Below are 12,734 nucleotides of genomic sequence, written 5' to 3' on the forward strand. Positions count from 1 at the left end.
AGACAGACATCAACAAACAGAGGTAGAAAATTAACCAATAGGTTTTTAAAATACCGATTTGTATTCCCATTTCCTGCCACTTAAAATCTTTACTCCCCTACTTCTTATACAGGGAAATACCATCAGTATCTCTCTGCTACATTTATTCACTTTGCTGATAAAGACAAAACACTATTTAAATTGATGAGATTGTTACACATTTAGTTCCACCTCTACAAGGCACAACATAAAAATACTACTTATATGTTAGTCCTATCTCAATATACTGTATATCACACTCTGAGCGGCATTCTGCATAATGTGTATTTGTATTTTAATACCATCGGAAGTTTGGCTGAACATTTCAGATATTTAAATATTAACTTGTAAGTCCCTTACAGGCTACTGGGGTATTGCTACTTTATTTTTATTTAATTTTTTATTTAATAAAAAAAATATATGATCTGCACTAAGTGACATAATGGATGAAATAAAACGTATTACAATGTGAAATTTCCACATTACTCATGTATTCTGATGTTTCCAGTTGAACAGTGTAGTAGTGTTAGCAGTGTAGTTAAAAGTTAAAACTTTAAGCAGGAGACAACTTGGCAAACAGACTTTAATTATATGGGCAGATTCTTCTGGAATAAATTTCTATCTTCAATCAGCACTTCATCAAGTTGATAATTAACAGAGGTTAAATGCAGAAGGTACATATTAGACTTAGAAAACATAAAACACTTTTAAATAAAATTTACAGGAATTGAAGGTGTCTTGTAAATTTAAGGGCTGCCAAGGATACAGTTTGTAAAATGAAAATAAAAACACATTTATATATACTCAAACAAAATCTACATTTGAAAAATAAAATTATATAAGACAACTAAAATAGGATTTTTCTCAGAGACGATTCATTCTTCAATGCAACAGGCCCCTAAATAAATAAAACAAAAGTTACTTCTATTAAGATTACAGGTTTATTCACCAACAAATTTCTCTTAACACAATGACTACATTCACTGACTTATTGATAGAAATGTCATCCTTGATGTGAAGAGGGAGGACATATCTGAAGGCATGGGCGGTGTCTGAAATCACTCAGTTCACTATGTAGTGCCCTATACCGTATTTACCCTTCACCATTTTATCCTTTTTAAATTAGTCCTAATTCTGAGTGGGAAATTTATTCTCCATATAATTCCCTCAAAAATCCCCAAACAGAACAAAAGAGTAGTGCATTGTTTGCACCCTGTGGACAAATCACATATTTTGTTGATTTTTTTATGTGAAAGGAGGTAAATACAACCCATACAACAAATAACTGATAAACTGATACTGATATACTGTACATATGAACTTCAGATTAAAGAAAAATTAAAACTTAATGAACTCATTAGTATTCCAGAGCTAATAAATTCTCTGACTATTTAATCCTTGAGCTCTTCTAAGCAACTGGAGGAGGAACTGAAAATAAAGCAAAAAAAAAAAAAAAACAGCAAAAAAGAAAACAAAACAGGACCACATTACTGTTTCAATCCCATTTTTTAAGTTCATGAAATAAAAAAAACTTACATTGCATGAACAATTGAAAAAAAGTCAGATTTCTTTCAAATACATTTGCTGTAGGAGTTTTATTTACTTCTTTTCACTTCAAAGATCAACTAAATATGCCTGGGTGTGCACAAACGTCTGCATACTGCTAACAGTACCCGCAGTTAACAGTGGTGTGATGAGTGCCCTGACGTCTGTAAGTTCTGGTTGTAGGTACAACAGGGTACACTACTGATCACAGCTAACGGTGTCTGATCTGACACATTCAACCAGTGGAGGGCAGTGTAACAATGCATATCAAATCAGTGGGAGAAATTACTCTGACAAGGTCTTTTCCACTCTGCTCCATATTACTTAACAATAAAGCTTCCAAGTCACAACTAATTTGAACTTAAATCTGATCAGCCAGAATAACTGGAAACACCTGTGTCAGCGTTTTCTGCTGGGACGGGTAGTACAGCGCCAGTGTAGTGACGTGTAGAGCAGGGAGATACCAGGATTTAACACTAAACCAAATTTCTACTAAATACAATTAAATTACAAATAGATCAATTAACAAACTAACATTAGTTTCGTCTGGTTTGAAAATGGAATTAAAACAGCCCACACATTAAGCAACAGACCTTTCCCCCAGACATTTTGACTTATAGTAGGAAAAGCACAGGTCTTACTAATAACATTAACAACCTGGTCTGTTTATGTGTCCCCTGTAAGCTATGACTATGACAGTGAGACAACATGTAAAATACCAGGACTCTGGAACTGAAGCAGTAACATGGAAATCTACTACATTAATGTTATCATTTACACCTGCTTTCCCTGTTGTGGCATGTCAGAATGACATCTGTGCTTGTTTTTTGGAAGTTTTTTTTGTACAAATTGTCAATTGAAAATTTCTTACAAATGACAATGATCTTTCAGTCCACTTGGGGGCTACACTAGTATAATCTTGGACTAATGATCATATTTGGGTCTGGTACCACTATTACGACTAATACCCTTTTTGCATACAATTCATTACAATAACAGTTACAAGGAAAAATAATTATAACATTCACATAATTATAGCCCTGATATACCTGCCTGTTCTGTCAAAGTCATTTACACCCTTCAGTGTGGAGCTTTTTAAAACGTTTGCCATGCTTGGACTTTACCTGGAAATGTACTTCTTTTCACTGATTAGATATTCATGTATTTAAAATAAATCGAACCTGGCATGTCTCCAATATTTGTTCAAGCCATCTGCTCCAAACACCGCTCAGCAGGGTTGAGACAGCTGCTGAATGAAAAAGAAAGTGACAGCGTGAGTCCTTACAGAGTTCAGATTTTTTCCCACACTTTATGGAATAAAAAGTATAAATAACTGATGTTTACGGAGAAATATTTTGTGCCAAAGCTTCAATTTTCCTCATGTGAAACTAATCTTCGTTTCATTGTTTGTACTGTCATCAAACAAAAGCACACATCCACAAAAAGAAAAAAGGTTGTTTACCAAGACCAACAGTTTTTGTGAAAGTCACAATAAAACCTCAACAGCAGTTCACGGAAAATCCGAGAATGAAACAATGGCATGAGTATGGGAACTATTTAAACAAACAAACAAAAAAAACTTGTCAGTCCTAAACCCCCCCACCTTAAATTGCCCAATCAGATGACAAGGTACTTGCCAGGATGATATGAATGTCTCAAATGATAGGTCCACACTGAGGACTGAAGACAATCAAATGCTTTGTGTTGATTGCCAGTTGGAACGGGGCATATTTCTGGCATTATTCACCTGTCTGATTGTCTGATTGTTTGAGGGGTCTGGTTTTCTCTAATTATGAAGGATGCCTGTCTTGTGTTGGAAAGGTTACACCATTTATCTCAGCTGATGCATCCACTTAGTCTAATAACTGAATTATGTTATTAAGTGAGCGCCTGATTAACAAAGCATTCATAATAGACAACTGATTTTCTTTCACAAATCAAAATCTTCATAAAAACCTTGGTGCAAATATTCAGAGCCAAAAAGCAACAGCTACAAGACATTAATTCAAGTTCAAAATGCTTTCTCCGATAGCTGCAAGACTTAATGTGACATTGATTTAAACGGCCAATTTGTTAAGATCAAAAGGTTAACATGCTGTAGTTAAACATTTTATGAAGGAGAAAATTCTACTACTACTTTCTAAGTCATGACGTTTTTCTCTTTGACTGACAGACTGACTAGGAGAGTAAAACACTGATTTATAACCAACATCAACCGTCTGTTTTCATAATTGCTGCACAGCTTCAGAAATGCAGGTGGAATGTAGATGACAAACACAGAGTATAAAATCAGGCATAATGTTAGACAAGTTAAATGAGTTACCGAAGTCTGATCAGGTGCTACTTGGATGATGAACTGGTATGCAGGCATTACACAATGTTGCAACACCAGATTGGTTATATCTCCATCCTCTGTTACGGGTTCTGGCGGCATAGTGAATCCATCGTCCATGCGCTCATCTGACATGTTGAGCAGCTGTCAGAAGAAACATGCAAGTTAAAGTGTGTCAAAACATAACCTTCTACTGTCAAATACTGACCAGCTTCAAACTTGAAAAGGCCATGACAATTATGATAAATAAAAGCAGAAAAAAATGACTGCTGTTCAATGCTAACACAGTTTTACAGCATAAAAAACTCCATATCCATCCAGCTGTAATAAAATCGAAGTTCTATAGTTAAGTTTCACGCTTGTCTCCACACAAAAAATGTGGAAAATCAATTATCTGTCCAAGTAAAATAATTTAATTTTAAGGCTGTAGAATGAATAACTTTACATCTCTTATCCAACAAATACAAATTAAAACACTCTTCCAAAAAATGTCACTGCGCAATTCTTCATTATATTTTTGGGGACAACTAGGAATCATTTATGTTTAGTTACAGGTGACAGGTTCAAATACAATAGACCAGGTCCAGTATAACCAGAGCAGTAAAATGAGGAGCTCAATGTCCCAGTCAGGTGTTGAAAACAAAGTTATTCTATATAACATTACTGCCCTTTCCTTTGGCACTACATTTTCTCAATCGTTGAACTTCCATATTCCTGTATTACACTGCATGTCAGCTCTTTGAATCTTTAAGGGCTGTTGGCGCCAAAATAAAGCTGAGAAAAAATTCAAAATATAGCATACATTTAAATTGATCGTTTTTTATGTGGCTAAAATAATTTTTTTCTGCTGCTCCCATACACAGTAGTACACGGCTCAGCTTCTATGCCAGTACACCCACCTGCATCTGCAAAATGATAAGGCGCCGATCTGAACCTGAAAACTATCACTTTAAGGTTGCAGGACTTTGCCTCAAACAGTGTTTTCTGACACTGGGTCATATTTTGCTCTAAAATGCCTGTTGAGTTTCTTCTTAGTGCCACGTCCTGGAAGCACCTTGAGAGATTTATGACTGACACTTCTTGATAACATTAAGAACTGTTGAAAAAGTGATTTTAAGATCTTTGGCGATTGCCTTGTAGCCTTTGGAACTGTTATGTTTTTTCATCTCTCCTTTGCAATTGTGAAAAAGAAACTGGAAGCCATCAGCCCTTTTTTTATGCAGTAAAACCATCATTCATTGCTAAAGTCAGGTCATGTGAACACTAAAAATTAAACACTGGTGAGGCTCTTGTTTTTTACTCATCAAAAAAGGGTGCCAATAATTAGGTCTGGGGTACATTTCATGTTTGTATTATTTCACTAATATGCAAGTTTCTTTTCTTTTGTTCAGTAACAATGGACATTTTATGAAAATATTCTGGTTATACAAATTTGGTTTATTTGCATTTATTTTCTGAAGATATTCTGAATTATGTACTTGAAATTCAGGGGTACCAATATTTTGGACCAGGACTGTACAACTGATTATTACCAGAGCTATTTCATCCTCATAATATTTGTGGCCTTTAGTGTGTGTTTTTACACAGAGCTGCCGCTCAGCATTTAATATATAAGTACATTATTAGGTGCCTCTCCACAAAGCCACTAAATCCACTGGGATCCTGAGAATAGTATCATATGTGGATTATGTGCTGCCCATGCAATAATTACATTTCCTCCTACACTGTTTGCATTACATGTGTATTAGCTCCAACTAAAATATGGCTGCCTTACTGGCACAACTCTAGTCTACATGAACTTAACTGAGTCTATTACTACATAACTGCACAATAGAAAAGACAAACAACACTTACATCATCCACCCTCCATAGGTCACTGCCAAAGCCTTGAGTCTGACCATAAGTGATTGCATTCTTTAAGAAATCAGTCCTGCAGCCATCATGCTGAGAAACAGAAAATAACACCAATCAACATTTAAAAATAAGTGTTAGTGTTGTACTTGGAAAAACAACAAAGAGTACTTGTCATGATGACTAAAGTACTTACACTGTCACTGTCCTGCAAAACTGCAACAAGCAATCGAATGTATTCCGTGGCAGCTTTGAGCGTGTCCACTTTACTGGGCTTCCGGTCCGGTCTCATAAGTGGCACCATACGCTTCAAGCGGGAGAACATAGTGTTCAAATTCCTGATCTGCACAGAAAAGAGGCTTAAGTTTCATATCCACTGTGTGGAAAATTGGGTTGATGAGAAAATCTTTCAAATGTTATATAACTATAAGTTAAGTTAAACAAGTATCTTGAAGCAAAACCCAGCAAAGGGAAAAGGGTCCTTTTTTGCTCTTATGTGATAATACAGTAGAGTAGGTTAGAGTTGCATTTCAAATATATATATATATGAGAGAGGAGAGAGAGAATATTAAATGCAGGCCTACAAGCAAATATAGAACATTTAAAAACAAGATCAGGTTACCTTATTCTACATCACATATATGGCCACAGGTATATTTAATCATGTGGCGACCATGTTGATTGAAAACATTAAAATAAAACTGACAGTGGTTGTTGGTCTATTAAGCCTCAAAGAAACTAGCTAGACAGTTTGGAGATTGGAAAGAAAATAAATCAAGGCCGAAATGTATTCGTGGTGTGCTCGGTGGTGTGAGTAAAAGATAATAACTCTGAGACTCCTGAAAGGTTTTTGTAAACTTTAAAGCGTTAAAGCGTTTACAGGCGGCTACTTTTCAGTTTGATAGACTAGCGAAGCTAGCAAGATGCTAGCTAACGTTACATTCAACATAACTAAACTAGCAAACGTTTGTTCTTGCCATCTTCAACGTTATTTCCAATGAACACTCACTCTCAGTCGTTCCTTAGCGTTGACCATTTCTCTTTTTTTCACAGTTTCAGTGAAGTCTTCGGCGACGAAATATAAACCCTCCTTCGCTCGTTTAAACTTCTCAATGTTGCGGTACACAGGCAGCACAGACTCGCCTGTTAAACGCTTCAAAATATCGCCCATTAATTCCTCCGCAGGCACCTTCATTTTAACGAGTAACATCTATTAACCCTGACAACCTGTCACACTTTTCCCCTGTACTATGCCATGTTCACCTGGAAAATGGCAACGATAGGAGGGTCCCGGGAGGGGGAAGGATCACACCTGTGCGACGTGTGCAATCAGGACCCTGTCTGCAGAAGGTTGAGTCTGTCCGTCAAAAGGTGAGCTGAGCTGAATTTTTATTATCTTCTTAAATTATCTGTTCAGTGCCTTAAATTTCAACACAATTAATCCTCAGAGATTGAATAAATCTATGAAATACCAAAATTGGCTATACCTCAAAGATTTGATTCCTTTAATTAGAAAAAATGTTAAAACCTGAGTATAAGTTCTTTTGTTCAGTTCAAGGCCCAACAGTTGTGATCTGATGTCTTTATCGCAGGTCTTTATGAAATGGATAATTTTTGATTGGTGTTTTATTATCTTTTCTCTCATGCTTGTTCTTTCAAAGCTTTCATATTTATTATATTTATGTGTTATTTATATGTATATTTATTTCTTTATTATATTTATTACTGTATTTTATTTGTACGTATAATGAATGGATGATGGGTTGAAATATTTTTTTCTAATTTTTTTTCTCTTTCCTCTTTATTGTCAGTGTCAAGGAGTTCATATTTTACAGTTTTATAAAGGGCATGCAATTACTTCAGTTATTGCTTGCAGTCATTGTCTTCTCTCATGTTATACAAATGCAGAGCTGCCACTGTGAGAATAAACATATTCAATATTTCATAAAGAAACAGTTTCATAAAATGCTTCCATTGTTATTGTGAATAAGGATGTCTTCATCCACTGAATGAAAAACGTCTTCAAAAAAGTAGGTTGGAGAGTGAATGTAGAGAGTTTACCACTTACCTGAGAATTTCAGAGTCAGCCAGGCTAAACCTCTCCAGTGGGGCTTTACACTCTATGTGAGGAGTTTCTTCAACTGTATTGGCATGATTGAGCTGACTGATAGGCTACCTGATATTGACTGTCTTCTCTTTGAGGTAGTTCAGCCAAATTCATGACATTGAGAAGCACACTGCTACAAGTAGGCTAATTTAACATTACCAGACACACAAATGTGATACCAGTACCTGCGTGCTAACTAACCATTTAGTTAGCTATTATAAACATTAGCAAACAGGACAACAACAATAGTGACCTATTGGCTCTATAACAAAGCTAATGTTACCCACCTGTCAAGTTGGACTTACTCAGACTGGCCATCCAACTATTTGGACAAATCCTGGTTGGCTGCTGCAGCAGTAGGCTGCCGTCTAGTGGGGTGCCACATCGGTCAGCCAGTGGACCATCAAATTAGCCATAATGTTTTATAAAGCCATAAAAGTTAAAAGTGTGCCTGTCATCCAGGGTGTGGGTGGGCTGCAATGGATAAGTTCAGGGCTTAATTTCTTTGCCAGTCCAACCATGCTGTCAGAAGGACTCATCAATGTTAACACAGCTCTTCACCCTTTCCTGATCATTGCACTTCCTTGTCAACTTTTGTTCTTTTGACTTTTGATCTTTGGCTGTTCTTCGTTTATCTCGCCATCTTCTTATTATTATGCGATTATGTTGTGGAGTATATGCTGCCATTTCACCAACATAGACATCATAGACATCTCTTCCATGCATTTGCCTTTGCTGCTGCTGGTCTCTCCACCGGCCCCAATCAATCCAATTCAAACCTACTTGGTCTGGCAGTGATGGATGGGTACACTGTTCCCTCTCCTTCCCTTGGTAATCCTTAAATTGGCACGATCCGTTAGCATGTACCAGATTTACTGTCTCTCACTCCCACTGCCCCTTTCCCCCATCTAAATATGCCACATACTTTAACTTGTCATTTACATTGGCATGGATGTTAAGCAAAACATCCACTAGACTGCAGCTCAGAGTCAAAAGTTTCTAACAACAACAAACATGGCGGAGGTGGAGGAGGTCATAATAGAGTGCTACAGGAATTAGTCTGTTAGATGCCCGACATAAGGGAAGGTGGTTGATTCTTTGACATAAAATACAGTACATCAGTACATAAAAAAAGCAGATGCTGTCAAGTGGAGACTACAGAGGTTGTCTGAGACATCAAATGTCATCTCGCCAAGCATGAAAATTGATCTGTTCACCAGCCGCCTATATAGCCTTGTTGTGTTTATACTCGCAGTCTTTCAGACTATTACTGACTTTCTAAGAGAAAGGCTTTTGTAGAAGAGGTATGCGCCCTATCAATGTTGGAAGATTAGTGTTGTAGTTTAAAGGATTTCAGGACTCAAATGCAGAAAGGCTGGGTGGTAGCCTATAGTTCAAAGATTTAAAAGGTAAATAGATTTCACTTACATAAGGCTTGTCAAGTCTTATCCTTATTTAGTGCTTTAAACTACAAGCTGCATTCAGCCATTTGTACAGTTTTTTTCTACACATATAGCGCTTTCCTACCACACTCACACATACCAATTACAACAGCTCAACAGCACCACAGCCGATCAACAAACTGAACAAACAAACCAACAGGCTGAGGGGAGGGCAGAGCTATACACAAGGGGAGCAGGTAATCACAAAGGCAGGAAACACACTTGGGCAGGAAGCAAAACAAACTAATTACGTAAATGAATCTGGTACATTCAACCAAAGATCATTCAGACCCTCCTGTGCCACTCCAAATTTCTAATGAGGCCAATTCAGACAAGGAATCAGTAGGTGGTCTTGTGTTGAAAATGTCAAAGATCTACTCTTTCTGACAGGAAAGGCTCACACAGTTTACATGGCTGAGACATTGCAAAGAAAGTAACACCATATACTGTATTGTAATGTACTGCTCTGGGTGGGGTGGTGCACTAATTAACTTGCTTCTCATGGCAAATATTGATATATGCGATTAATTTGGATTAAATAATGACAAAGCATGGAATTAATTACATTACTTTTTCTAATCGCTTGACAGCCCTAATAATCATATTATTTTTACTAAGGCTAGACCAGAGTCCTCCAGTCCCCTTGAGAGCATCAACAATATAAAATAAACTGAGTTACTGTCACTGGACTGTTTCTTTGTGTCATAAACTAGATGTGCAAACTTGAACATCCTGAGCAGCTGCACAAAGGCCCAGCCTGTTTTTGCTTTCTTCCACAACCAGGTGACAAAAGCAGTTCAAGGACATGACATCAGCAGCAACATCATCAGCTCATCACATCAGCTAATCAACATCTCACCATGGAAGCACATTGCTCTCACAAGAGCAGCAGAGCAGCCCCAATCACAGTCCAGGGTGTTGAGAGGTGTCCTCACTCATCACTACAGTGACTCACTGGTCGCTGTTACTGTACCTGGGACCACTGTGGCCCTACTGTCAGAGACCTCAAAGCAAATGTGCTTCTTTGAGCTGCCTGAGTAGATCAGACTGAAGAGGTAAATAGAAAGAAGCCCAAACATCACAAGCTGGTAGAGCAATGATGGGAATAGAGAGCTCTTTTCATAGAAGTGGGATCTCAGAGCTTTGCAGGCCACTCTCTGCAGACCATTCATACTTTAACCATCACAGGGTGGCAGAGAGGAGACCTATCAAGACCATAGCAGAGGCCCTGTTCAGACGTGGCATTAATATGCATCCTGGGTCATCCAATCATAAGTGGACATCTCTTAGTGCGTCAGCTCACAACTGACATTAAAATGAAGTCTCGAGAAACTTGTGATCGTATCTCACCTCTTTGTTCTTTATGCAAATAAACCCCTACATCATTTCTGTTTGCAAAGCCCAAATGAATTATTTTCAGCCAGTGCATCTATGACAAACAGGTCCATTGTCAACATGTTTGTGTGTGTGAGAGAGAGAGAGAGAGCAGGGCAGAGAGGGGCTGAGTGAATAATTGTGCACATTTCTATGTGTCTATATGAAATAAAATTTTACACATTTGAAATAGTAAAAAAAAAATCAGTATGTGTTGATGTCAATGGTGGTATTGTGGCGGGCTACCACAAATAAAATTCAGTGTATGGGAAACACTGTGAGCTGTTGCTGGGACACGAGTCAGGGGGTCTCATCCACCCTGGCTGTGTTACCTGAGTGAGAGTGTCTATTGTTGAAAGACATGAAACATCCAATGATCCTAGGTTAGTAGGTTACATCACTTATGATGTAAGTTCATCATAGGGTGTAAGAATCATTTCCTATGCCCATCCTGTTTCCAGATGCCTTTTCCTCTTGCACAAACTGAATTTCACATAGTTTTCAGCATTAATCTATTTGTTAATCAAACTATTTGTTCTAAGTTGTTCTTCAGATGGGATTTCTGGTTTTGGTTAAACACTGTAACAGTTCAGAAATGATTCCTTATTCATGGAGTGTAAGTATAGCAGCAACAAGCTGTGATGACTTTCTAATATCCAGAAAATTGTGTGGCTTAAATGTCATCTTGAATTGATGTACATTTTAATACCAAAGAGACTAAATTCTCACTACAATAAAGCCCCTTTTGTTAGCTAAGTGACATTCAATATTATATTGCTCCTTACTGCTTGCAAAACCAAATGTAACATTTTATGTTATGTACCACATTATCATCCAGAGGGATATGATAGCATATTATTAAATAATGTATTAAATATTTTGAATTTGATTTTATAGTCATCTTGAATGGTTGTTTGCTCCTATGTATACCAAGTTCACTTCAGACTGCACCTGTGCATTGATTGTTAAACTAACCTTGTGCATGAATGGAAAACAAAACTACGAGGCTGTCATGGGGTGACAAGGGCCGTGAAATGGTCTCCATAATGCTGATATTATGTTTTTTACGGTGTGATGTTTGAGTTTGCAGTGTCAAACTTCGTGCATGGACTCTTTGCATAGACTTTAACCATTTATATGCATTATGGAAACTTACACACGGTATTGTCCCCTTTGCATTTCCCTCTGTCCAAACTGTTTTCAACCATTGGCCCACAGTCAGGCCCAATTCCAATCCGGTCCCTACACACTCCCACTCAGAGACCGAGTACAACTCCATGTGGAGTCACACTCACAGCTGTGGAGGGTCTCTTCATTAAAGTGGAGAGTATAAATACAATGGCAAGCCTTGGGACGCCCTCATTCCGAAATACAATATAACTTCTAATTTCGTCATGTGTGCATGAAAAGAGTCAAATGTCTGTTTGATGTGATTTATGATTTGTCCTTTGGAAATAAACACACAGAACTCACATTTGTAGGTATGTGGCATTTCATCCATCCCAGACTCAAAGCAATGCTGCACTTGTCTGGGAGTGTGGTTTGGCCAAATCCCAATGCCCCCCCTAAGCCCTGAACCCTAAGCCCTGAACCCTCACAGACTTAATTGACTTCCCCTAGTGAGTGATTGAGTGTGAGAGGCTGCCAGGGCTCAAATTGGTTTAAAGAGGACATGGACAGCACTTATATCACATTTCCTTGATGAAACCAAAACATTTGCATTCAATTGTGGGCTTGGGACTTTTGATTGTATATTTGTATTCCCGCCTTTTGCTTCCTGTTTGTAAACAAAAAAATAATGTTGGATCAGATCTGATCTACCTTATTATTTCTTGCATTTTATGCCGTTATTTGCCGTTTTTTATGTTTCCGGGCGTCCGCTGATAACCATGGTAACCCGTGAGTCAAATTTATATGGTGATTGTTCTGTGGAAGATTCCCTCCCACTATTTCACCAGGGCCACAGGTAGCTCTTCTCATCAGATGCATCACTGGAAAAGCCTGTGCACAATGATTGCTATTTGAAGACACGTGTGGCATCATTTTTGTCAGACTGACAGTCAAA

The 12,734-nt window shown here is 37.7% G+C and overlaps 1 protein-coding gene across 4 annotated transcripts; it reads right to left on the reverse strand.

Annotated features, from left to right (window-relative positions):
• Nucleotides 1-592: 592 nt before the first annotated feature.
• On the reverse strand, nt 593-7,033 carry figla (folliculogenesis specific bHLH transcription factor). Of its 4 annotated transcripts, none has more exons than XM_056376715.1 (6): nt 6,756-7,033; nt 5,943-6,089; nt 5,750-5,839; nt 3,887-4,039; nt 2,745-2,809; nt 593-916 (listed from the first exon to the last, which is right to left on the reverse strand). In XM_056376715.1, the coding sequence occupies exons 1-5, from the start codon at nt 6,954-6,956 to the stop codon at nt 2,792-2,794; spliced, it is 609 nt and encodes a 202-aa protein (XP_056232690.1). In that variant the 5' UTR covers nt 6,957-7,033; the 3' UTR covers nt 593-916; nt 2,745-2,791. The 4 variants fall into 4 exon arrangements, with proteins under 4 accessions (XP_056232690.1, XP_056232688.1, XP_056232689.1 ...); XM_056376713.1 differs by having other exon boundaries at nt 2,745-2,812; XM_056376714.1 differs by having other exon boundaries at nt 593-2,809.
• Between the last annotated feature and the right edge of the window lie 5,701 nt (nt 7,034-12,734).

The sequence above is a fragment of the Seriola aureovittata genome, chromosome 5 (assembly GCF_021018895.1).
Source record: "Seriola aureovittata isolate HTS-2021-v1 ecotype China chromosome 5, ASM2101889v1, whole genome shotgun sequence".
In the NCBI taxonomy this organism is placed as follows: Eukaryota; Metazoa; Chordata; class Actinopteri; order Carangiformes; family Carangidae; genus Seriola; species Seriola aureovittata.

Excerpts from the sequence above, each read along its gene's own strand:
- figla (XM_056376713.1), bottom strand. The coding sequence starts at position 6,956 with ATGTTACTCGTTAAAATGAAGGTGCCTGCGGAGGAATTAATGGGCGAT. Across the intron at positions 4,040-5,749 it reads ACCTATGGAGGGTGGATGAT|CTGCTCAACATGTCAGATGA; the intron begins GTAAGTGTTGTT and ends TTCTTCTGACAG. Across the intron at positions 2,813-3,886 it reads TAGCACCTGATCAGACTTCG|CAGCTGTCTCAACCCTGCTG; the intron begins GTAACTCATTTA and ends TTTTTCATTCAG.